This window comes from Octopus bimaculoides, chromosome 29 (assembly GCF_046866305.1).
Source record: "Octopus bimaculoides isolate indiv1 chromosome 29, ASM4686630v1, whole genome shotgun sequence".
NCBI lineage: Eukaryota > Metazoa > Mollusca > Cephalopoda > Octopoda > Octopodidae > Octopus > Octopus bimaculoides.
Genome location: NC_142956.1, coordinates 4,821,920 through 4,848,585, shown reverse-complemented (window position 1 = coordinate 4,848,585; position 26,666 = coordinate 4,821,920). Strand labels below are relative to the sequence as shown.

Here is a 26,666-nt window from a genome sequence, read left to right as displayed (position 1 = left end):
CATTCGATTTTTTATATTTTATATAATTTTTAAAGTCATATTTTATGTAAACCATACGCGTTACTGATCCCAATCAGTTGTTTTGTACCATTCTGTGTTTAGCCCCCTGTGGGCAATAAAGAAATTGGTATTTCATCTGTCTTCCGGGTTCAAATTCCGTCGAGGTTGACTTTGCCTTTCATCCTTTCGGGGTCGATAAATTAAGTACCAGTTACGCACTGGGGTCGATGTAATCGACATAATCCCTTTGTCTGTCCTTATTTGTCCCCTCTATGTTTAGCCCCTTGTGGGCAATAAATAAATAAGAAGCTTGCTTCCCTTTGCTAACGCGCATGCGTTATTGTCAGTGCCTGTCGAAGCCCTGAAAGAGATTAGCTACGCTAAGTTTTAGCGTAGCGAATTAAGTAAAGCTCAACTGCAAGGTAAGACATTTTGTATTTCGGGTTCAGTGGGGAGGGGGTTGTTTGTGGTAATATTTTTGTACAAGCAAGGAGTCCCTACTGAATTCTGTACTCTGGTCCACCGGCAGTTGGGCAGAATTGTTCACATTAAGGGAAAAAGTTTTTCTCATTTAATTGTGGGAACTTGTGCTTGGGCGCGTGTCCCGCCTCCAAAGAATAGTTGAACTTCTTCAATTTTTAGTGATAAGTTTGGAAGCATTTCTCCAATTTAAGTGAATAATTTTTTCTCAATTGATTGTGATTGTTATTGTTGAACTTCTTAACCAATTTAAAAAAAAAATATTGTAAGCTTGTTCCAGTCGCTGTGTTCTGGTTTCGATATGGCCTGGAGAATTTGTATAAACAAATTGTTTACTTTACGTGAATAGTTTTTTTTTTGGGGGGGGGGGGTGCAATTAATTGTTTTGGGGACGTATTTCACTGGATTGCCTAGTGGCCGGAGTAATTATGCTTGCTGTGTTTTTTGAACTGTTTTTTTTTCTTTCTTTCTTCCAACTTTTTGTGACTTTCTTTTTTCTTGAACTGTTTTTTCTTCCTTCTTTTTGTTGTGACTTCCTTTTTGAGATTTGTTTTGAACTGTTTTCTGTTTGTTTTTTCCTTCCCTTTTTTCCACTTTACAGAAAAACATGACCAAGATATCTGGTCTGTGACGCTCTAGTACATGATCCGTTTGGGTGCGAAAGTCCCAGGTAAGTTTAACCTCATAACTCTGAGTTATTTTTCAGATATATGTTCATACCACTTTATGTTCATACCACTTTAAAGTCCATAGTTTCGGCCCATTTCCCAGTAGATGATCTTTGCAATATTTTCATGTCTCCAAGATTTGTACCGTTTCTGGGCGCGTTTGGAACATTTACTAACTATGTGGGTCACTGTTTCTTCTCGTTCATCGCACAATCTGCAAAATGGTGATACATTAACTTCTGTTCTACATTTCTACTATTTGTCCAGAAGGCTTGATCCTGAGCTGCCACGACTAATCCTTCTTTCTCTTTATTGAGAATTCTCCTTTTCAACCAATTTCAACTTTCTTCTGCCTCTGTTCTTCATAAACTGGGTGTACAAATGTTTTTTTCCATATAACTTTGCTTTACTTGTGTAATTTTACAATGTTTCTAGAATTCAAATTAAATTTCAGTATCAACTTGATACTTCTGAACTGCTCCTTCGAAATGGTTTCCTTCATTTCTCTTCTTTTATTGGTATCTGATTCTAACATTCGTCAAAATTTTGGTGGATTATTTGACTTCTAGTCTTCGTATCAGCTTTATCTTCCCCCTCTTTAATACCAAATAATACATTTATTCATGCTAAATTCTATGCGTATGTTACAACTGAAAATACTTACTTTGTTCACAAATGTGCCAAGTTCATCTTGATTTTTTTCTATAAATCGTCCATGTATTATAGACGGTTAATCACTTCCACTCGATTTCCCAAATTATATCCAGTTTTACCATTTCTCAAATCATCGACTGAGGTATTAGTATCAGCACAAAAAAGAGTGGTGATACTTTCTCCCTGAAATATTCCTCTTCTGACGTTCAATGTATCCAATGACCTTCCTGCAGACGTTAACTCATTTTAAGCAGTCTTTCTACACATTGTACCACTCAAAAAGCTACATATAGTTCCTTATCCAATTGTGAAACACCATATCATGGGTCTTTTTTGTAATCTTGGCAGGCCACTCCTAGTCCCGTTAATCTTCTGCAATTCTTTAATATCATCTTGTCTATTAACACCTAATCTTTTGAACTGCGTTTACAACCCTTCTGCTCGTCTGACAAAAATCTTTCATAATCTAAAACTGTCTACAATTCTTCAGTTATTACTCCTATCACCAGTTTCCACATGATTGGTAAATGTATTATTGGTCGATAGCCTGAAACCACATTATACTTTGACGCATCCCCCAAGACTAAAATGGTTTTCCTATCTGTCAGTTACAGTGGAACATCCTCCACTCATTCGCTACAGTGATGCCACCAGTTACTGGTCCTTCCTTCATTATCATTCTCGAACACTCAATAAATGCGTATTCGTGTGACATTCTAGGTACCAGGTAGAGAATTTCAGGCTTTGCGTCACCCACCACTGCAGCGTAGTCAAGGAGAAATACTTCACAGAGTCCACACAGATTACCGTCAAGAAATCTTTGCAGGTATCGCAATATCAACGCGTGTCTGAGCATCAACAGCCAGAGCATGCCTAGGTCGCCATACAGAGGGTAATCCAGCAGACAACTGGAAGTTTTTAAGCAGGTTTACGAGTGTTCACATTCCTCTTATAATGTACTAGCCCTGTAGAGTCCTTCCATCCGTCAAATTCTAATCTAGACTCTTACAAGTAATAAAGTGTGAGAATGACTTCTGAAGAAATCTGTGTTTCCAGCTCCTGTCAATGTGTAAAGGGTGACAATTCTGAAGGCACTACCCCCGTTGATATTCACGTCCAGCACCACCAAGACTACGACGAAGATGACCACCACCACATCCAGTACAATCAACGAGTCAGTCCAATATGGAGAGGTTTGATCGAAAGAGGGAATTGTTGTTGGTTTGGGGAGCAGGAAATTTGGGAAGAGTTTGCTCTTCCGTGGAATGAGGGAGCAAACATTTCCGCTGCCGATGTTGAGGTGTAGGGGTCCTCAGCCGTTCATGGCGTTGTTGTAGATGGGGTTGTGGTGTTATCAACAGATGTCGCTTCAGTTTCTTCAACTGAGGGTAGAAAGGTGAGTGTAAGGCTGTTGATAGAGAGTTGGCCAGTTGTAGCAACTTCACACAATATCTCCATGGAATCTGACGGGAGAGGAAATGTTGATGCAAAGCAAAACACCAAAGACAGAAAGAACATTACGCACACACACACACGTGTGTATAAGTGTGTGTGCGTGTGTGTGTGTGTGTGTGTGTGTGTGTGTTTGTGTGTGTGTGTGTGTGTGTGTGTGTGTGTGTATGCCGGGACGATTGATGCTCTGTTTATCTTCGACATTATCACTCATTAAAGCTATAATCTATTATTATGTTCATCACTTTGAATTATAATTGAATTCGGTTTTGTAAGTTTAAATATTAATCTAAAAGTAAAATCAAAGGTAAATTCATATCATGGAACAGGGTCCAATGCTAGTCCTTCGAAGAATCTGCAATGGGAAAGAATTGACATTGAAGTTTCTGTATTTTCTTCTTTTACAGATTAATCTACGCCTGCAAATATGTTTTATCAATTCAAATTGACTTTTGTGTTGATACTCTATATGAGTTTCTGTTTAGAGTCTCAAGCTGTTTCAGACATTTGCAGCATATGTAGCTGTCAACATTCTCAGACATATATATATTGTTATAATCGGGGACTGACTTCGGTCCCACAACCCATTCCGCAGAATGTTGTACACTTGTAAGTATTAGACCATTTCTACATATTTTCCATATTTAATGTTTTAAATTCTCGTTAGTTATGTTCTAAATGCCTCACTTTTAAAACATAATGTTATTTTGAAGTAAAAAGGGCAAATATGGTGACTACCGTGAATTCATGTAGACTGTTTCTCTGTATATTGTGACGCATGGAATCTATAGTATACAGTATCTCAACTTCGATGATGTTAGTTTATTACATAAAAGTCACCTTATGGCAATAGTCATGAAATGGGCTGAATGAAAACGTGTTGCATATATTGTTGTTATGAAAAAGAGTATAAAATGGAAAAAAATACTCTGATAAATATAATTCTTCTACTCGATATCGAAATACTGTACTCTAGTTCTACAGTAGAAAACCAATAATGGATCTATAGTCCATTCAAATGAGAAAGAATGTTCTTTTGTACGTTTTTACTGTGTGGCGAACAATTCAAATTGGTGACGGAACGCGTGGTGTCTGTCAGCCGGAGATGAGCGCTGTTTGAGTTGGTGGTTTTTGTGAGAGTTGTTGTGTGCTGGGATTGTTTTGTGCTGCTTTGCAGCAGTTTGTTGAATGTAACGCCATCATTGTTTGGTGGGCGTTACTGACTAACGAAAATGAAGAGCTAAGCCGCAGCAACGGGGAGTGAGGCCTTTGTTGGCCCAAGCATGCTAGAACAAAATGAAACATGTTGCGATGTAGAATTCTTACAGAAATACCAAGATTTGGTAAAGAGGGAGAGGTCAAATGTAAAGTTGACACCACCACAGGAAGACAAGGCAGAGATAGAAAACAAAGTAATAGAGTACAGAACGTTTTCAAATGAAAAATAAGAGACTTGAGCGATGGAAAGAAGAGATGGAAGAAATCCTAAAGGAATTGAAACAAAACAAATTTTTTTATAAGAGGAAAAAGATGCGCTTCAGTAGCGATCACATTTGTCTTAGAAGTGGCAAAAAAGATATTCCACTAGGAGAGTAGCAGGGGAAAATTAGACAGCTCTGCCCAGTTACCAGGGTAAACGTGCTACTAGGATTAGCGTGGGCAGGATCCCGCCGAGAATTGAGCCAGAGTGGATATTAGCAGAAATTGTCACTACAGAAGACAACGAAGTAGTGAGTTGAATTGTGTTCACCCGGGTACAACAAGTATATTAATGGGGAAACGAGTCAGAGATAGTTTCTACGGTGGATCAGAAACTATACGAGGCAATACCAGCGACACTGGAGCTGTTAAATGAAAACAAACTGGATGTAATTTTGGAGGGGAGGCCTCCAGAGTACCAAGAATGTTGCGAAAAGGGGCACATTAAAAGAAGGTGCCCCAGATAAACGATGGAAAATGCAGAGGTAAAAACGCAAGAAAGTGTGATGGAGGTGGAGAGACGGACCCAAGAAGTGAAACAGAACACGGAGTTTGTGGAGGTCAAGTCGAGGAAAAGAGAAAGGAAGAGTTCACCGCCTAAAATGGAACGGAAGAAATATAAAATACAGGAACAGGTGAGCCAATCAACAACAAGTAGAAGCAGTACGCCTGTGAGGTCACCGCCGAAAAATGATACAAGCAGAACAACATCACCAAGAAAATATACAGACTTGCAATCACACTAACATACAGACTTACAGACACATAAGCACACAGACATACAGACATATATAAGCATAGACAGACAGGCACAGGATTACACAGCGTTGCAAACACACAGACGCAACACGCCGACCTACAGTTCCACAAACATGCAGACACACAGCTAAACAAAACACAGACATGGAGACAAAGAAGCATAGACCGACAAACGCATGATAACACAGTCATAAAAACAAAAATAAAAGAACAGACATACAGACAAGAGTGGGACACAGGAAAAACTATTCTTAATAATATACCGTACGACCCAAAAATTGGGAAGGAGAATAACGAAAATGAAAGGGATTTTTAGAGTGAATTTCTCGTGGGGTTAATGTAAGGAGGTGAGATGTGTCCTGATGGAGAAAGAAAACAAACAAAGCTGAACGAAGCTTTCCAATCGGATATAAGTACACTGGGGCCCGAGGTGAGTATCGAACCCAGCGCTCCAGTGGTGAACTATGAGGACATTAAAAGTAACATAAAGTTGTAAGTGGAGATTAATTTTAAAGAAATTTTAAAGAATCTTTTGAAATAATTGAAATAACATAACCATCCCGGAGCGGGGCCGAGTTCGCCGGATCTCCTTCATTTGTAAAATTTTATTTTTTCCATTCCGTTAATTGTCCCCGCATGTGTGTATAGTCCCGTCTATGTTATCCCCTTGTGGGTAATTAAAAGAGGGCCATGTGAAGAGTTAAAGATGAGAGTTAGGTCATGTGAAGATTTAGTGATGAGAGTTAAGCGATGTGAATAGTTGGTGTGAGGTCAGACGACGGGGAACTACATACAGTGAAAATTTGGAAACGAAGACATCGGTTTAAAGATGCCATGTGACCAGTCGAATTGAACCTGGCGATGGAAAAACACTTTACGTAAGACATCCGGCCGAGTACGACTACTTCTTCCACTTTAATCAAATCGGCTTGCTGGAATGCCCCACCCCACCCTGTTCTTCAGCTGCTGACTTGACTGTTGGAGTTGTGTTGGTGTCAGGATTCCGCATTTTGCAACATCATTTCCTAAATTGAAGATGTTTAGAGTTACAGTTGTATTGATATTAATTGATTTAGTAACAGAATGACAGTTAATTATTGCATGTCTATATTACATTTACAATTAGAGGTTATACTGTTAGACTAATTAAACTGCAGATAATTATTTACGAGATGCGCTTAAATTGCCTGACTCTAAAATTACGTAAATGAAAAATGTAAAATAGCCCGGTATGGACGGCAAATGAAACTTATTATTAAGGATGTCATCGGTGAAATTTAGGCTGTTATCATAAACACGATACCATGTTAGAAATAAAAACGCAATAGTTATAATTCTACAAAATTCTTTCAGCTTAACTGAAGATTTAGCTGATCCGTCTGTTCCAGTTCAACTGGAAAAATAACCTAGGATGGTTCAACACTTCCTGAGTATTATTTCAGATTAAATGATTTGCATTATATTGCATTAATCTGTTCTGATTTCAAATTTGGCCGAAGTCGACTTTGCCTTTCATCCTTTCAGGGTCGATAAATAAAGTACCAGTTGCGTACTAGGGTCGATCTAATTGACTCCCCCTCCCCAAAATTACGGGCCTTGTGCCTACAGTTGAAAAGTTTATATTACATTATAAATTTCAAGTTTCCAGTGTAAATAATATATTCCAATACTATATTCGATCAATTCAATCGACTTCACCCACTTCCCTACACATTTGGGATGGTCTGAATTAAACAGAAATTCGTACATCTGCAGATGGTGAATATACCATATATATTATTTAGGAATTTTAGATTTTTTAATCTGATTCATAATTTAGTTGCAAACTGGCCGAACCTGAAGGCAGCCGAGTGGAATGACACCTTGTGGTATTTAATCTGGCATTCGGTATTCTGACTTAGAATATCGCCGAAGTCATCTTTAACTTACAGATTTTTGCGTACCTAAACAGACAACTGGACTAGACGAAGTGGAGGGATGTGGGACTGGGTGGCTTGTGGTATTTTTCTATCTCTTTGCATTTTAAGTTCCAATGCGACTTGTTTTTAATTGCTGAGTCTGGAAGGAGTAGAAATCATTAATTTCCTTGGTTGTGTGACATGGGTGAGATTGGTGATGTTAATGCTCCATTTAAACTATCACAGATCAACTCTTAGAAAGAAGACAATAACATGGAGGACATTCCAGAAGGCGATGTTCTGACGATGAAGAATTAAACATAGCGAGAATGCTTTGGTTACTTGAGCATCTAAGACCGTCAGCAGCCGTTGGGGGTTGAAATATTTTTGGTTCTATAAAGAAAGAAATTGTCTTTTAGATACCCTTCTAGTTATACTAGTGATCCGCGTTCTTCTCAAAATGATATTCGTTTTCAAAAATAACTAATTTTATGATTAAAAGAAAAAAGAGACTTCTTTATGGCTGCCAGAATCCTTACATGTATAAATGTGTTTGTGTAAAGGTGTTGGAATTCATTGAAGAGACTACTTTGAATTTCTTGTCAGGCATTTATGATATTCTGTCATTTGCTACAATCTGTTCCCATCTCTGTGACTTTAGCCTCAGTCAATAGATTAAATCTGAGCTGAGATGTAGATGTTTTGACTGTTAAGCTCCTATAGCACTGGATATGATTTGAGCGTGAATGAGGAAATATCCAGTAACTTGTTGATGTGAGGGACAATTTTATTTTGGGCTGCATTTGAGGTGATGGTATCAGTTTCTACTTGTAGTAACTCAAGCAGTGTGTGTGTGAAAGATGTGACACAGTGATTAGCATGTTCGCCGCTCGATCATAATGTGGAGGGTTCAATTTGTAAACTGAGCTAGGTATTGTGGATGTGGATCAAGAGTGATCCAGTCTACTCACTTGTAAATGTGTACTAGCCGAGTGTTGGATGCGAGAGCAGGGTTATAAGGTTGGAGATACAAAAGAGTATCTATGTCTGCTCGCAAATACAAAGGCACCTGAAGCCATTAGTAAAAACATTAGATAATTTGCCAACACATATTCGCTCGACTATGGCAAATTAAGACTCGCTATTAATATGAATGTGTGAATGTGTATATCTTGTATGAGAATCTACTATTCGGGGGATTACCAGGTGGTGGAGAATTGAACAACCTATAAGAATAGGCACCACACACGCACGGAAGAACCGTTAGCCCCGCATATCCAAGATACACACAGTACGGCGAGACGACCCTGCATGCACTCACCCAGTCCTCGAGCAGTGCTGGCCTGGTGGTTTATGTCGAACACCCGCTTTCTCGTGTAGGACTGAACCGGTTATCAACTGAATCCGCCTTCCCTTCACATTTGCAGCATACGCATTTGTCAAAATTCTCTGACATATATATATATTGTTCATTTCGGGGACTGACTTTGGCCCCACAGCCCATTCCACCAAATGTTGTATATTTGTAAATATTAGACCATTTCTACATATTTTCCGCATTTAATGTTTTAAAACCTCCGTCGTTATGTTCTAAATACCTCAGTTCTAAAACATAATGTTATGCTGGAGTAAAAAAAGCAAATACGGTAACTACCGTTAATTCAAGTAGACTGTTTCTCTGTATATTTTGACTCATGGAATCTATAGTTTACAATATCTCAACTTCGATGATGTTAGTTTATTACATAAAAGTCACCTTATGGCAATAGTCATGGAGTGGGCTGAATGAAAACGTGTTGCATATATTATTGTTATGAAGAAGAGTATAAAATGGAAAAAAATACTCTGATAAATATAATTCTTCTACTCGATATCGAAATACTGTACTCTAGTTCTACAGTAGAAAACCAATAATGGATCTATAGTCCATTCAAATGAGAAAGAATGTTCATGGATCACGTCACTGTTTTAAAACATGTTACACGTTCTTTTGTACGTTTTTACTGTGTGGCGAACAATTCAGATTGGTGACGGAACGCGTGATGTCTGTCAGCCGGAGATGAGCGCTGTTTGAGTTGGTGGTTTTTGCGAGAGTTGTGTGCTGGGATTGTTTTGTGCTGTTTTGCAGCAGTTTGTTGAATGTAACGCCATCATTGTTTGGTGGGCGTTACTGACTAACGAAAATGAAGAGCTAAGCCGCAGCAACGGGGAGTGAGGCCTTTGTTGGCCCAAGCATTCTAGAACAAAATGAAACATGTTGCGATGTAAAATTGCTACAGAAATACCAGGATTTGGTAAAGAGAGAGAGGTCGAATGTAAAGTTGACACCACCAGAGGAAGACAAGGTGGAGATGGAAAACAAAGTAATAGAGTACAGAACGTTTCCAAATGAAAAATAAGAGACTTGAGCGATGGAAAGAGGAGATGAAGAATTCCTAAAAGAATTGAAAGAAAAAAAAGTTTTTTTACAAGAGGAAAAAGATGTGCCACAGTATCGGTCACATTTGTCTCAGAAGAAGTGGCAAAAATGATATTCCACTAGGAGAGTAGCAGGGGAAAATTAAACAGTTCTGCCCAGGTACCAGGGTAAACGAGCTACTAGGATTAGGGTGGGCAGGATCCCGCCGAGAATTGAGCCAGAGTAGATATTAGCAGCAATTTTCACTAGAGAAAATGAAGAAGGCAATGAAGTAGCAAGCTTAATTATGTTAACCCGGACCCAACAAGTAAATTGGAGTTTGGTGATTTGAAGATTTAATGATGTGAATTAAGTGATGTAAACAGTTAGTGTGAGGTCCGACGACGAAGAACTATATACAGTGTGAATTTGGCAACGAAGACATCGCTGTAAAAATGCCATATGACCAGTCGAATTGAACCTGGCGACAAAGAACCACATTACGCAAGACATCCGGCCGGGTACGACTACTTCTTCCACTTTAATCAAGTTGGCTTGATGGGATGCCCCCACCCCACCCTGTTTTCCAGCTGTTGACTTGACTGTTGGAGTTGTGTTGGTGTCAGGATGCCGCATTTTGCAACGTCATTTCCTAAATTGGAGATGTTTACCCAACTCTGACTTACGTAACTGAGAAATGTAAAATAGCCCGGTAGGGACGGCATAGGAATCTTCTTATTAAAGATGTCATCGTTAAAATTTAGTCTGTTAACAAACACAATACCCTTTTAGAAATAAAAAGACAATAGTTATAATTCTACAAACTTCTTTCAGCTTAACTGAAGATTTAGCTGATCGGTCTGTTCCAGTTCAACTGGAAAAATAACCTCGGATGGTCCAACACTTCCTGAGTATTATTTCAGATTAAATGATTTGCATTATATTGCATTAATCCGTTCTGAGTTCAAATTTGGCCGAAGTCGACTTTGCCTTTCATCCTTTCAGGGTCGATAAATAAAGTACCAGTTGCGTACTAGGGTCGATATAACCGGCTCGCCCTGCTCAAAAATTTCGAGCCTTGTTCCTACAGTAGAAAAGATTATATTGAATTAAAAATTTCAAGTTTAAATGAAATATTCCAATACTATATTCGATCAATTCAATTGACTTCATCCACTTCCCTACACATTTGAGATGGTCTAAATTAAAGAGAAATCCGTATATCTGCAGATGGTGAACATACGATGTATATTATTTAGTAATTATAATTTTTTTAATGTGATTCATAATTGAGTTGCAAACTGGCCGAACCTGAAGGCAGCCGAGTGGAATGACACCTTGTGGTATTTAATCTGGCATTCGGTATTCTGACTTAGAATATCGCCGAAGTCACCTTTAACATACAGATTTTTGCGTACCTAAACAGACCACTGGACTAGACGAAGTGTAGGGATGTGGGACTGGGTGGCTTGTGGTATTTTTCTAGCTTTTTGCATTTTAACTTCCAGTGCGACTTGTTTGTAATTGCTGAGTCTGGAAGGAGTAGAAATCATTAATTTCCTTGGTTGTGCGACATGGGTGAGATTGGTGATGTTAATGCTCCGTTTAAACTATCACAGATCAACTCTTGGAAAGAAGACAAGAAAATGGAGGACATTCCAGAAGGCGATGTTCTGACGATGAAGAATTAAACATAGCGGTTAATATTACTGCGAGAATGCTTTGGTTACTTGAGCATCTAAGACTGTCAGCAGCCGTTGGGGATCGAAATATTTTCGGTTCTAAAAAGAAAGAAATTGTCTTTTAGATACCGTCCTAGCTATACTAGGCATCCGCGTTCTTCTCAAAATGAAATTCGTTTCCAAAAGTAACAACCTTTATGATTAAAAGAAAGAAAGAAGAGACTGCTTTATGGCAGTTTTTGTGTAAAGGTGTTGGATTTCATTCAAGAGACCTCTTTGAATTTCTTGTCAGGCATTTATGATATTCTATCATTTTCTACAATGTGGTCCCATCTCTGTGATTTAGCCTCAGTCAATAGATTAAATCTGAGCTGAGATGTAGATGTTTTGACTGTTACGCTCCTATAGCACTGGATATGATTTGAGCGTGAATGAGGAAATATCCAGTAACTTGTTGATGAGAGGGACAATTTTATTTTGGGCTGCATTTGAGGTGATGGTATCAGTTTCTACTTGTAGTAACTCAATCAGTGTGTGTGGAAGATGTGACACAGTGATTAGCATGTTCGCAGCTCGATCATAATGTGGAGGGTTCAATTTGTAAACTGAGCTAGGTATTGTGGATGTGGATCAAGAGTGATCCAGTCTACTCACTTGTAAATGTGTACTAGCTGAGTGTTGGATGCGAGAGCTGGGTTATAAGGTTGGAGATAAAATAGAGCAAATACATAGGCACCGGAAGCCATTAGTAAAAGCATTAGATAAGCTGACAACACATATTCGCTCGACTATGGCGAATTAAGCCTCGCTATTAATGTGAATGTGTGAATGTGTATGTCTTGTATGAGAATCTACTATTCGGTGGATTACCAGGTGGTGGAAAATTGAGCAACCTCTAAGAATAGGGATTATGTCGAAAATGGAAATACTTTATTGGAGCAAAAATAGCTGCCCGTTGGCTCAGCGTAGCACCCGTCCTCCACTCAATCTAGTGTTACAGGCGAAGTCATAAGAAACAATATGACAGCGCTGCAGTGTCAGAGAAAGTTTTTTATTGGCCAATGGTGACAATGTCACGAGACTACACAAATGAACCTCTGTGTAGTTACCGAAATATATTACTGCCATTGGACTTTGCCTCCATAGATGTTATGAAGATACCGAATAATGCAAATGATTTATAACTATAATTATTTCTTCATCCCACATCGATTCCTAAGGGGATAAACAAAGGGCACAATTGGCTGTGGTCCAAACTATGGCCCATCATTCAAAAAATAATTTACATTGCCAACCTATAAATTACAAAAATGAATGCACACAGTCATGATATCAGCTTTGAATGTCTGAGCTCTAAATTATCGTTAACGTGTAAATCGGTAGCATCAGATATGTATAATTACTATTGTAATTAGTAAGATATAAAGATATGTCTATAATTATAGATATACAACAAGCATGAAAGTGTAATAAAACTAGGTATAAAGAAATGGACAAATAAAGACAAAACAACTGATGAATTGACTAATGAAAAGTGATAACAACACCATTATCGAATCGTAGTTTTTACCGTTGACTACATATCCACTTCCTCAATCATCACCATCACCACCACCTGAGTCCATCACGACCTCCAGCAACACGATATTCACCATAGCCGCTACCATCACATACCCTACTTCATCATCACTACCAACATCATCATCATCATCAATACGATGTTCATCATCACTATAAACATACAAATCCCCATTCACCTGTGTGTATCAGTCCGTATGGATATTATGTCTGGTGTTTATGTTAAATAACATGCTTCAATACCGCCTGCACATTTAGAACTTGATCATTTATAACATTCATTTTGATTCTTTACTTTACTTTTCTTCTAGTAGTTTCTCATCTCTTTCCTCTTCTTCTTCTTTAACTTCTACTTCCACTTCAACTTCATCTCAATTTCCTATTCCTTCACTTCCTTGTCCTTCTTCTTCTTCTTCTTCTTCTTCTTCTTCTTCTTCTTCTTCTTCTTCTTCTTCTTCTTCTTCTTCTTCTTCTTCTTCTGTCTTCATCCTTATATTTTTCTTCATATTATCCTTCTTCTTTCCACTCTTTCTTCTCCTTCCCATCTCTTTATTTCTTTTCATCAATTTAGTTTTCTTCTCCATCTACATATTCTCCTTCTTCGTTTTCTTATTCTACTTCCTCTACTTATATTCTTTAATCTAGTTGTTTTCATTGTTGTTTTTGTTGTAACTGTCTTCTTTTTCTTTCTATTCTCCTACTTCGTATCTTTCTGCTCTTCGTCTTCCTTTACTTCTTATTCGTTTTATTCTGCTTTGTTCATTTCTACTTGCTCATGTTTATCTTCTATTTCTTCTATTTTTGGTCATCTTCATATTTTCCTTAAACTCTTTCATTTTCTCCTTCTTACCATTCTTCTTCATTTTCTTCTCCTTCATTATCAATTTCTTCGTCCCCATCATCATTACCGACATTATTCTTTTTCTCAGCCATCAACATTGTCAAGTTCATCATCAACCTTATCATTAACTTCATTCATTGCCACATACTACCGCAATAAGTTCACTTCATCATCAAATTTATTCATTACAATAGACTAACGCGGTCAGTTGCACAAACTTGAACGACATCATCATCATTATCAACTTCAACAGAACAGTAATCAACTCTTCGTGTCTCCTATAGTCTAAGTCCTTACTCGAAACATGTTATATGCTGCCACAAATCTGTCCCATAAAAGTTCATTTTATGTCAATTTTATGTTCCAGGGATTTGAGGTATAATAATCTCAATGAAATCAAAGCTGAAACATTCCAAAACCTGTCCAGTTTAAGAACTCTGTAAGTTCAGTCAGTCTTCATTTATAATATTTAACTGATGATATATTTCCATATCTGAAATATATACCCATTCTTTAGTTTAATCTCCATCACTCGTCTTTTATTTTTTGTGAAAGTCTTTGAATATGAACGTTGTTCCATTTTGATATTTGGGATCGATGAAAATGAGAGAAATGAGGGGACACTTTGAGTACTTGCATGTGCATGTCTGCGTGTATGAAGAAGCGTATGCAAGTGCACCAACCTGTGTATATCACTCAGTATAGATATTATGTCTGGTGTTTGCACTGAATAACGATGCTTCAAGAACGCTTGCACTTCTATATTTAGAAGAAGATCATTTCTAAAATTCTTCTTGTACTTCTTTTCCTTCTCTTATAATTATTTTCTTCTTCCTTGCTTCTCCTACTTAGTCTACATCTCCTTCCAATTCTTCTTCTTCTTCTTCTTCTTCTTCTTCTTCTTCTTCTTCTTCTTCTTCTTCTTCTTCTTCTTCTTCTTCTTCTTCTTCTTCTTCTTCTTCTTCTTCGTCTTCTTCTCCTCCTTTTACTAATGTTTCTACTTCATCGTCATCTTGTTCTCGACTTTCTTCCTCCCGTCTTACTTCCGATTCTTCTTCATTTTCTTGTTTCTTTTTTGTTTTTCTTCATTTCCACATTCTTTATCACCATCATTATCATCATCACCGACAACAGAAACTTCACTACCAACATCATCAACATCAATATCATGTTCATCATCACTATAAACATGCAAATCCCCATCATTATCAGAATAATCAACATTAACCACATCAACCCCAACATTAACACCAATAACATCTTCGCCATTAACACAACCACCATATATTCCTCTCCTTTGTTTCTTGGTTATATTCGTTACTACGCGCCACCTAACGTTAACACTATCATCATCATCAGCATAATTATAGTTGCAATCTACATATCATCTCATCCATCATGTAATTATTTACTCTTACTATTTAATATTCTGTCACAAATCTGTTCCATAAATGTATTTAACTGAATTTTATGTTCCAGGTATTTGAACGATAACAATATCAAAAATATCACAGATGGAGCCTTCCAACATTTGTCCAGTTTAACATATCTGTAAGTAAAATCGGTCTTCTGTTATAATATTTCAGTGACGATATAATTCTAAATATCTTCGCATTGTTCGTTTTACGATCCTACACCCGCGTTTCTAAAGATGTATTTCATTGTTTCTGAACGCCTATGAATGGGACTGTCGCACTATTTCATATATAAGGGCTATATGAGGGTGTGATACTTGAGAAGGACCATTAAGTGCATGGATGTGCGTGACTTTTTGTATGCATGTGTATATCCCAATATAGTAAAACGCGTGTGTAATACGGTATGTATATCCTCTACGACACTTGTCTATGCATAAACACTGAATAACACCCTTGACTAACACTTCTAGATGTAGACTTAGGAATGGATTAGTGATAAACTAATATTGAAACCTTGTTTTTACTTGTTTCTGTTGTTGCCTATTTAGTAGTTGTCTTCTTCTTGTTTTTCTTCTTCTTCTTCGTCTTCTTCTATTTCTTCTTCTTCTTCTTCTTCTTCTTCTTCTTCTTCTTCTTCTTCTTCTTTTTCTTTTCCTTCATCTTCTTCTTCTTCTTGTTGTTGTTGTTGTTCTTCTTCTTCTTCTTCTTCTTCTTTTCCCTCTTCTTCTTATTCTTCTTCTTCTTCTTTTCCCTCTTCTTCTTCTTCTTCTTCTTCTTCTTCTTCTTCTTCTTCTTCAACTTCTGTTTCTTCTTCTTATTCATCATTTTTTGTTGTTCTTTTTCTTCTTCTTCCTCGTCTTTATCATCTTTCCTTATTTTCACAATTCCTATCGATGATGGAACGCGTGGTGTCTGTCAGCCGGAGATGAGCGCTGTTTGAGTTAATGGTTTTTGTGAGAGTTGTTGTGTGCTGGGATTGTTTTGTGCTGCTTTGCAGCAGTTCGTTGACTGTAACACCATCATTGTTTGGTGGGCGTTACTGACTAACGAAAATGAAGAGCTACGCGGCTGCAACGGGGAGTGAGGCGTTTGTTGGCCCAAGCATTCTAGAACAAAATGAAACATGTTGCGATCTAAAATTGCTACAGAAATAACAATATTTGGTAAAGAGGGAGAGGTCAAACGTAAAGTTGACACCACCAGAGGAAGACAAGGTGGAGATGGAAAACAAAGTAATATAGTACAGAACGTTTCCAAATGAAAAATAAGAGACTTGAGCGATGGAAAGAGGAGATGAAGAATTCCTAAAAGAATTGGAAGAAAAAAAAGTTTTTGTGAATGTGGATCAAGAGTGATCCAGTCTACTCACTTGTAAATGTGTACTAGCTGAGTGTTGGATGCGAGAGCTGGGTTATAAGGTTGGAGATAAAATAGAGCAAATACATAGGCACCGGAAGCCATTAGTAAAAGCATTAGATAAGCTGACAACACATATTCGCTCGACTATGGCGAATTAAGCCTCGCTATTAATGTGAATGTGTGAATGTGTATGTCTTGTATGAGAATCTACTATTCGGTGGATTACCAGGTGGTGGAAAATTGAGCAACCTCTAAGAATAGGGATTATGTCGAAAATGGAAATACTTTATTGGAGCAAAAATAGCTGCCCGTTGGCTCAGCGTAGCAACCGTCCTCCACTCAATCTAGTGTTACAGGCGAAGTCATGAGAAACAATATGACAGCGCTGCAGTCTCAGTGAAAGTTTTTTATTGGCCAATGGTGACAATGTCACGAGACTACACAAATGAACCTCTGTGTAGTTACCGAAATATATTACTGCCATTGGACTTTGCTTCCATAGATGTTATGAAGATACCGAATAATGCAAATGATTTATAACTATAATTATTTCTTCATCCCACATCGATTCCTAAGGGGATAAACAAAGGGCACAATTGGCTGTGGTCCAAACTATGGCCCATCATTCAAAAAAATAATTTACATTGCGAACCTATAAATTACAAAAATGAATGCACACAGCCATGATATCAGCTTTGAATGTCTGAGCTCTAAATTATCGTTAACGTGTAAATCGGTAGCATCAGATATGTATAATTACTATTGTAATTAGTGAGATATAAAGATATGTCTATAATTATAGATATATAACCAGCATGAAAGTGTAATAAAACTAGGTATAAAGAAATGGACAAATAAAGACAAAACAACTGATGAATTGACTAATGAAAAGTGATAACAACACCATTATCGAATCGTAGTTTTTACCGTTGACTACATATCCACTTCCTCAATCATCACCATCACCACCACCTGAGTCCATCACGACCTCCAGCATCACGATATTCACCATAACCGCTACCATCACATACCCTACTTCATCAGCACTACCAACATCATCATCATCATCAATACCATGTTCATCATCACTATAAACATACAAATCCCCATTCACCTGTGTGTATCAGTCTGTATGGATATTATGTCTGGTGTTTATGTTAAATAACATGCTTCAATACCGCCTGCACATTTAGAACTTGATCATTTATAAAATTCATTTTGATCCTTTACTTTTCTTTTCTTCTACTGATTTCTCATCTCTTTCCTCTTCTTCTTCTTTAACTTCTACTTCCACTTCAACTTCATCTCAATTTCCTCTTCCTTCTCTTCCTTGTCCTTCTTCTTCTTCTTCTTCTTCTTCTTCTTCTTCTTCTTTTTCTTCTTCTTCTTCTTCTTCTTCTTCTTCTTCTTCTTCTTCTTCTTCTTCCTTATATTTTTCTTCATATTATCCTTCTTCTTTCCACTCTTCTTCACTTTCTTCTTCTTCATTTTCTTCCTCTACTTCCAATCACACTCTTTCTTCTCCTTCCCATCTCTTTATTTCTGTTCATCAATTTAGTTTTCTTCTCCATCTACATATTCTCCTTCATCGTTTTCATATTCTTCTTCCTCTACTTATTCTCTTTATTGTTGTTCCTTTCATTGTTGTTTTTCTTCTACCTTTCTCCTTTTTCTTTCTCTTCTCCTACTTCGTATCTTCCTGCTCTTCGTCTTCCTTTTCTTCTTCTTCTTTGTTCATTTCTATTTGCTCATGTTTATCTTCTATTTCTTCTATTTTTCGTCATCTTCATATTTTCCTTAAACTCTTTCATATTCTCGTTCTTACCATTCTTCTTCATTTTCTTCTCCTTCATTATCAATTTCTTCGTCCCCCATCATCATTACCGACATCATTCTTTTTCTCAGCCGTCAACATTGTCAAGTTCATCTTCAACCTTATCATTAACTTCATTCATTGCCACAGAGTACCGCAATAAGTTCACTTCATCATCAAATTTATTCATTACAAAAGACTAACGCGGTCAGTTGCACAAACTTGAACGACATCATCATCATTATCAATTTCAACAGAACAGTAATCAACTCTTCGTGTCTCCTATAGTCTAAGTCCTTACTCGAAATATGTTATATGATGCCACAAATCTGTCCCATAAAAGTTCATTTCATCTCAATTTTATGTTCCAGGGATTTGAGGTATAATAATCTCAATGAAATCAAAGCTGAAACTTTCCAAAACCTGTCCAGTTTAAAAACTCTATAAGTTCAGTCAGTCTTCATTTATAATATTTAACTGATGATATATTTCCATATCTGAAATATATACCCATTCTTTAGTTTAATCTCCATCACTCGTCTTTTATTTTTTGTGAAAGTCTTTGAATATGAACGTTGTTCCATTTTGATATTTGGGATCGATGAAAATGAGAGAAATGAGGGGACACTTTGAGTACTTGCATGTGCATGTCTGCGTGTATGAAGAAGCGTATGCAAGTGCATCAACCTGTGTATATCACTCGGTATAGATATTATGTCTGGTGTTTGCACTGAATAACGATGCTTCAAGAACGCTTGCACTTCTATATTTAGAAGAAGATCATTTCTAAAATTCTTCTTGTACTTCTTTTCCTTCTCTTATAATTATTTTCTTCTTCCTTGCTTCTCCTACTTAGTCTACATCTCCTTCCAATTCTTCTTCTTCTTCTTCTTCTTCTTCTTCTTCTTCTTCTTCTTCTTCTTCTTCTTCTTCTTCTTCTTCTTCTTCTTCTTCTTCTTCGTCTTCTTCTCCTCCTTTTACTAATGTTTCTACTTCATCGTCATCTTGTTCTCGACTTTCTTCCTCCCGTCTTACTTCCGATTCTTCTTCATTTTCTTGTTTCTTTTTTGTTTTTCTTCATTTCCACATTCTTTATCACCATCATTATCATCATCACCGACAACAGAAACTTCACTACCAACATCATCAACATCAATATCATGTTCATCATCACTATAAACATGCAAATCCCCATCATTATCAGAATAATCAACATTAACCACATCAACCCCAACATTAACACCAATAACATCTTCGCCATTAACACAACCACCATATATTCCTCTCCTTTGTTTCTTGGTTATATTCGTTACTACGCGCCACCTAACGTTAACACTATCATCATCATCAGCATAATTATAGTTGCAATCTACATATCATCTCATCCATCATGTAATTATTTACTCTTACTATTTAATATTCTGTCACAAATCTGTTCCATAAATGTATTTAACTGAATTTTATGTTCCAGGTATTTGAACGATAACAATATCAAAAATATCACAGATGGAGCCTTCCAACATTTGTCCAGTTTAACATATCTGTAAGTAAAATCGGTCTTCTGTTATAATATTTCAGTGACGATATAATTCTAAATATCTTCGCATTGTTCGTTTTACGATCCTACACCCGCGTTTCTAAAGATGTATTTCATTGTTTCTGAACGCCTATGAATGGGACTGTCGCACTATTTCATATATAAGGGCTATATGAGGGTGTGATACTTGAGAAGGACCATTAAGTGCATGGATGTGCGTGACTTTTTGTATGCATGTGTATATCCCAATATAGTAAAACGCGTGTGTAATACGGTATGTATATCCTCTACGACACTTGTCTATGCATAAACACTGAATAACACCCTTGACTAACACTTCTAGATGTAGACTTAGGAATGGATTAGTGATAAACTAATATTGAAACCTTGTTTTTACTTGTTTCTGTTGTTGCCTATTTAGTAGTTGTCTTCTTCTTGTTTTTCTTCTTCTTCTTCGTCTTCTTCTATTTCTTCTTCTTCTTCTTCTTCTTCTTCTTCTTCTTCTTCTTCTTCTTCTTTTTCTTTTCCTTCATCTTCTTCTTCTTCTTGTTGTTGTTGTTGTTCTTCTTCTTCTTCTTCTTCTTTTCCCTCTTCTTCTTCTTCTTCTTCTTCTTCTTTTCCCTCTTCTTCTTCTTCTTCTTCTTCTTCTTCTTCTTCTTCTTCTTCTTCAACTTCTGTTTCTTCTTCTTATTCATCATTTTTTGTTGTTCTTTTTCTTCTTCTTCCTCGTCTTTATCATCTTTCCTTATTTTCACAATTCCTATCGATGATGGAACGCGTGGTGTCTGTCAGCCGGAGATGAGCGCTGTTTGAGTTAATGGTTTTTGTGAGAGTTGTTGTGTGCTGGGATTGTTTTGTGCTGCTTTGCAGCAGTTCGTTGACTGTAACACCATCATTGTTTGGTGGGCGTTACTGACTAACGAAAATGAAGAGCTACGCGGCTGCAACGGGGAGTGAGGCGTTTGTTGGCCCAAGCATTCTAGAACAAAATGAAACATGTTGCGATCTAAAATTGCTACAGAAATAACAATATTTGGTAAAGAGGGAGAGGTCAAACGTAAAGTTGACACCACCAGAGGAAGACAAGGTGGAGATGGAAAACAAAGTAATATAGTACAGAACGTTTCCAAATGAAAAATAAGAGACTTGAGCGATGGAAAGAGGAGATGAAGAATTCCTAAAAGAATTGGAAGAAAAAAAAGTTTTTGTGAATGTGGATCAAGAGTGATCCAGTCTACTCACTTGTAAATGTGTACTAGCTGAGTGTTGGATGCGAGAGCTGGGTTATAAGGTTGGAGATAAAATAGAGCAAATACATAGGCACCGGAAGCCATTAGTAAAAGCATTAGATAAGCTGACAACACATATTCGCTCGACTATGGCGAATTAAGCCTCGCTATTAATGTGAATGTGTGAATGTGTATGTCTTGTATGAGAATCTACTATTCGGTGGATTACCAGGTGGTGGAAAATTGAGCAACCTCTAAGAATAGGGATTATGTCGAAAATGGAAATACTTTATTGGAGCAAAAATAGCTGCCCGTTGGCTCAGCGTAGCAACCGTCCTCCACTCAATCTAGTGTTACAGGCGAAGTCATGAGAAACAATATGACAGCGCTGCAGTCTCAGTGAAAGTTTTTTATTGGCCAATGGTGACAATGTCACGAGACTACACAAATGAACCTCTGTGTAGTTACCGAAATATATTACTGCCATTGGACTTTGCTTCCATAGATGTTATGAAGATACCGAATAATGCAAATGATTTATAACTATAATTATTTCTTCATCCCACATCGATTCCTAAGGGGATAAACAAAGGGCACAATTGGCTGTGGTCCAAACTATGGCCCATCATTCAAAAAAATAATTTACATTGCGAACCTATAAATTACAAAAATGAATGCACACAGCCATGATATCAGCTTTGAATGTCTGAGCTCTAAATTATCGTTAACGTGTAAATCGGTAGCATCAGATATGTATAATTACTATTGTAATTAGTGAGATATAAAGATATGTCTATAATTATAGATATATAACCAGCATGAAAGTGTAATAAAACTAGGTATAAAGAAATGGACAAATAAAGACAAAACAACTGATGAATTGACTAATGAAAAGTGATAACAACACCATTATCGAATCGTAGTTTTTACCGTTGACTACATATCCACTTCCTCAATCATCACCATCACCACCACCTGAGTCCATCACGACCTCCAGCATCACGATATTCACCATAACCGCTACCATCACATACCCTACTTCATCAGCACTACCAACATCATCATCATCATCAATACCATGTTCATCATCACTATAAACATACAAATCCCCATTCACCTGTGTGTATCAGTCTGTATGGATATTATGTCTGGTGTTTATGTTAAATAACATGCTTCAATACCGCCTGCACATTTAGAACTTGATCATTTATAAAATTCATTTTGATCCTTTACTTTTCTTTTCTTCTACTGATTTCTCATCTCTTTCCTCTTCTTCTTCTTTAACTTCTACTTCCACTTCAACTTCATCTCAATTTCCTCTTCCTTCTCTTCCTTGTCCTTCTTCTTCTTCTTCTTCTTCTTCTTCTTCTTCTTCTTCTTTTTCTTCTTCTTCTTCTTCTTCTTCTTCTTCTTCTTCTTCTTCTTCTTCTTCTTCTTCTTCTTCCTTATATTTTTCTTCATATTATCCTTCTTCTTTCCACTCTTCTTCACTTTCTTCTTCTTCATTTTCTTCCTCTACTTCCAATCACACTCTTTCTTCTCCTTCCCATCTCTTTATTTCTGTTCATCAATTTAGTTTTCTTCTCCATCTACATATTCTCCTTCATCGTTTTCATATTCTTCTTCCTCTACTTATTCTCTTTATTGTTGTTCCTTTCATTGTTGTTTTTCTTCTACCTTTCTCCTTTTTCTTTCTCTTCTCCTACTTCGTATCTTCCTGCTCTTCGTCTTCCTTTTCTTCTTCTTCTTTGTTCATTTCTATTTGCTCATGTTTATCTTCTATTTCTTCTATTTTTCGTCATCTTCATATTTTCCTTAAACTCTTTCATATTCTCGTTCTTACCATTCTTCTTCATTTTCTTCTCCTTCATTATCAATTTCTTCGTCCCCCATCATCATTACCGACATCATTCTTTTTCTCAGCCGTCAACATTGTCAAGTTCATCTTCAACCTTATCATTAACTTCATTCATTGCCACAGAGTACCGCAATAAGTTCACTTCATCATCAAATTTATTCATTACAAAAGACTAACGCGGTCAGTTGCACAAACTTGAACGACATCATCATCATTATCAATTTCAACAGAACAGTAATCAACTCTTCGTGTCTCCTATAGTCTAAGTCCTTACTCGAAATATGTTATATGATGCCACAAATCTGTCCCATAAAAGTTCATTTCATCTCAATTTTATGTTCCAGGGATTTGAGGTATAATAATCTCAATGAAATCAAAGCTGAAACTTTCCAAAACCTGTCCAGTTTAAAAACTCTATAAGTTCAGTCAGTCTTCATTTATAATATTTAACTGATGATATATTTCCATATCTGAAATATATACCCATTCTTTAGTTTAATCTCCATCACTCGTCTTTTATTTTTTGTGAAAGTCTTTGAATATGAACGTTGTTCCATTTTGATATTTGGGATCGATGAAAATGAGAGAAATGAGGGGACACTTTGAGTACTTGCATGTGCATGTCTGCGTGTATGAAGAAGCGTATGCAAGTGCATCAACCTGTGTATATCACTCGGTATAGATATTATGTCTGGTGTTTGCACTGAATAACGATGCTTCAAGAACACTTGCACTTCTATATTTAGAAGAAGATCATTTCTAAAATTCTTCTTGTACTTCTTTTCCTTCTCTTATAATTTTTTTCTTCTTCCTTGCTTCTCCTACTTAGTCTACATCTCCTTCCAATTCTTCTTCTTCTTCTTCTTCTTCTTCTTCTTCTTCTTCTTCTTCCTCTTCTTCTTCTTCTTCTTCTTCTTCTTCTTCTTCTTCTTCTTCTTCTCCTTCTTCTTTTTCTTCCTCTTCTTCATCTTCTTCTTCTTTTTCTTCATCTTCTTCTTCTTCTTTTTCTTCTATTCTTCTTCTTCTTCTTCTTCTTCGTCTTCTTCTTCTTCTTCTTCGTCTTCTTCTCCTCCTTTTACTAATGTTTCTACATCATCGTCATCTTGTTCTCGACTTTCTTCCTCCCGTCTTACTTCTGATTCTTCTTCATTTTCTTGTTTCTCTTTTGTTCTTCTTCATTTCCACAATCGATATCACCATCATTATCATCATCACCGACAACAGAAACTTCACTACCAACATCATCAACATCAATATCATGTTCATCATCATTATAAACATGCAAATCCCCATCATTATCAGAATAATCAACATTAACCACATCAACCCCAACATTAACACCAATAACATCTTCGCCATTAACACAACCACCATATATTCCTCTCCTTTGTTTCTTGGTTATATTCGATACTACGCGCCACCTAACGTTAGCACTATCATCATCATCAGCATAATTATAGTTGCAATCTACATATCATCTCATCCATCATGTAATTATTTACTCTTACTATTTAATATTCTGTCACAAATCTGTTCCATAAATGTATTTAACTGAATTTTATGTTCCAGGAATTTGTACGGGAACAATATCAAAAATATCACAGATGGAGCCTTCCAACATTTGTCCAGTTTAACTTATCTGTAAGTAAAATCGGTCTTCTGTTAGAATATTTCAGTGACGATATAATTCTAAATATCTTCGCATTGTTCGTTTTACGATCCTACACCCGCGTTTCTAAAGATGTATTTCATTGTTTCTAAACGCCTATGAATGGGACTGTCGCACTATTTCATATATAAGGGCTATATGAGGGTGTGATACTTGAGAAGGACCATTAAGTGCATGGATGTGCGTGACTTTTTGTATGCATGTGTATATCCCAATATAGTAAAACGCGTGTGTAATACGGTATGTATATCCTCTACGACACTTGTCTATGCATAAACACTGAATAACACCCTTGACTAACACTTCTAGATGTAGACTTAGGAATGGATTAGTGATAAACTAATATTGAAACCTTGTTTTTACTTGTTTCTGTTGTTGCCTATTTAGTAGTTGTCTTCTTCTTGTTTTTCTTCTTCTTCTTCGTCTTCTTCTTCTATTTCTTCTTCTTCTTCTTCTTCTTCTTCTTCTTCTTTTTCTTTTCCTTCATCTTCTTCTTCTTCTTCTTCTTCTTCTTCTTCTTTTCCCTCTCCTTCTTATTCTTCTTCTTCTTCTTTTCCCTCTTCTTCTTCTTCTTCTTCTTCTTCTTCTTCTTCTTCTTCTTCTTCTTCTTCAACTTCTGTTTCTTCTTCTTATTCATCATTTTTTGTTGTTCTTTTTCTTCTTCTTCCTCGTCTTTATCATCTTTCCTTATTTTCACAATTCCTATCGATGATGGAACGCGTGGTGTCTGTCAGCCGGAGATGAGCGCTGTTTGAGTTGGTGGTTTTTGTGAGAGTTGGTGTGTGCTAGGATTGTTTTGTGCTGCTTTGCACCAGTTTGTTGACTGTAACGCCATCATTGTTTGGTGGGCGTTACTGACTAACGAAAATGAAGATCTACGCGGCTGCAACGGGGAGTGAGGCGTTTGTTGGCCCAAGCATTCTAGAACAAAATGAAACATGTTGCGATGTAAAATTGCTACAGAAATAACAATATTTGGTAAAGAGGGAGAGGTCAAACGTAAAGTTGACACCACCAGAGGAAGACAAGGTGGAGATGGAAAACAAAGTAATATAGTACAGAACGTTTCCAAATGAAAAATAAGAGACTTGAGCGATGGAAAGAGGAGATGAAGAATTCCTAAAAGAATTGGAAGAAAAAAAAGTTTTTTTACAAGAGGAAAAAGATGCGCCACAGTATCGGTCACATTTGTCTCAGAAGAAGTGGCAAAAATGATATTCCACTAGGAGAGTAGCAGGGGAAAATTAAACAGTTCTGCCCAGGTACCAGGGTAAACGAGCTACTAGGATTAGGGTGGGCAGGATCCCGCCGAGAATTGAGCCAGAGTAGATATTAGCAGCAATTTTCACTAGAGAAAATGAAGAAGGCAATGAAGTAGCAAGCTTAATTATGTTAACCCGGACCCAACAAGTAAATTGGAGTTTGGTGATTTGAAGATTTAATGATGTGAATTAAGTGATGTAAACAGTTAGTGTGAGGTCAGACGACGAAGAACTATATACAGTGTGAATTTGGCAACGAAGACATCGCTGTAAAAATGCCATATGACCAGTCGAATTGAACCTGGCGACAAAGAACCACTTTACGTAAGACATCCGGCCGAGTACGACTACTTCATCCACTTTAATCAAGTTGGCTTGATGGGATGCCCCCACCCCACCCTGTTTTCCAGCTGTTGACTTGACTGTTGGAGTTATGTTGGTGTCGGGATGCCGCATTTTGCAACATCGTTTCCTAATTTGAAGATGTTTATAGTTACAGTTGTATTGATGTTAGTTGATTTAGTAAGAGAATGACTGCTAATTATTGCATGTCTATATTACATTTACAATTAAAGGTCATACTGTTAGACTAATTAAACTGCAGATAATTACGAGATCCGCCTAAATTACCC

The 26,666-nt window shown here is 37.0% G+C and overlaps 1 protein-coding gene across 5 annotated transcripts in view; it reads left to right on the top strand.

Moving 5' to 3' along the window:
• The window catches only part of LOC149130310 (keratocan-like), a 36,919-nt gene extending 12,152 nt beyond the window's left edge, over nt 1–24,767 (top strand). The window contains exons 2-7 of one of the 5 annotated variants that reach the window (XM_089345354.1): nt 1,082–1,150; nt 3,662–3,863; nt 14,257–14,328; nt 15,369–15,440; nt 19,951–20,022; nt 24,673–24,767. In XM_089345354.1, coding sequence (XP_089201480.1) covers nt 3,682–3,863; nt 14,257–14,328; nt 15,369–15,440; nt 19,951–20,022; nt 24,673–24,748 — 474 coding nt within the window. In that variant the 5' untranslated portion in view covers nt 1,082–1,150; nt 3,662–3,681 and the 3' untranslated portion in view covers nt 24,749–24,767. Of the gene's footprint in view, nt 1–1,081; nt 1,151–3,661; nt 3,864–14,256; nt 14,329–15,368; nt 15,441–18,850; nt 18,998–19,950; nt 20,023–23,447; nt 23,595–24,672 lie in introns of those variants that run through there. The other 4 variants (XM_089345355.1, XM_089345358.1, XM_089345356.1 and 1 more) reach the window with 4 other exon arrangements.
• The last annotated feature ends 1,899 nt before the right edge of the window (nt 24,768–26,666 follow it).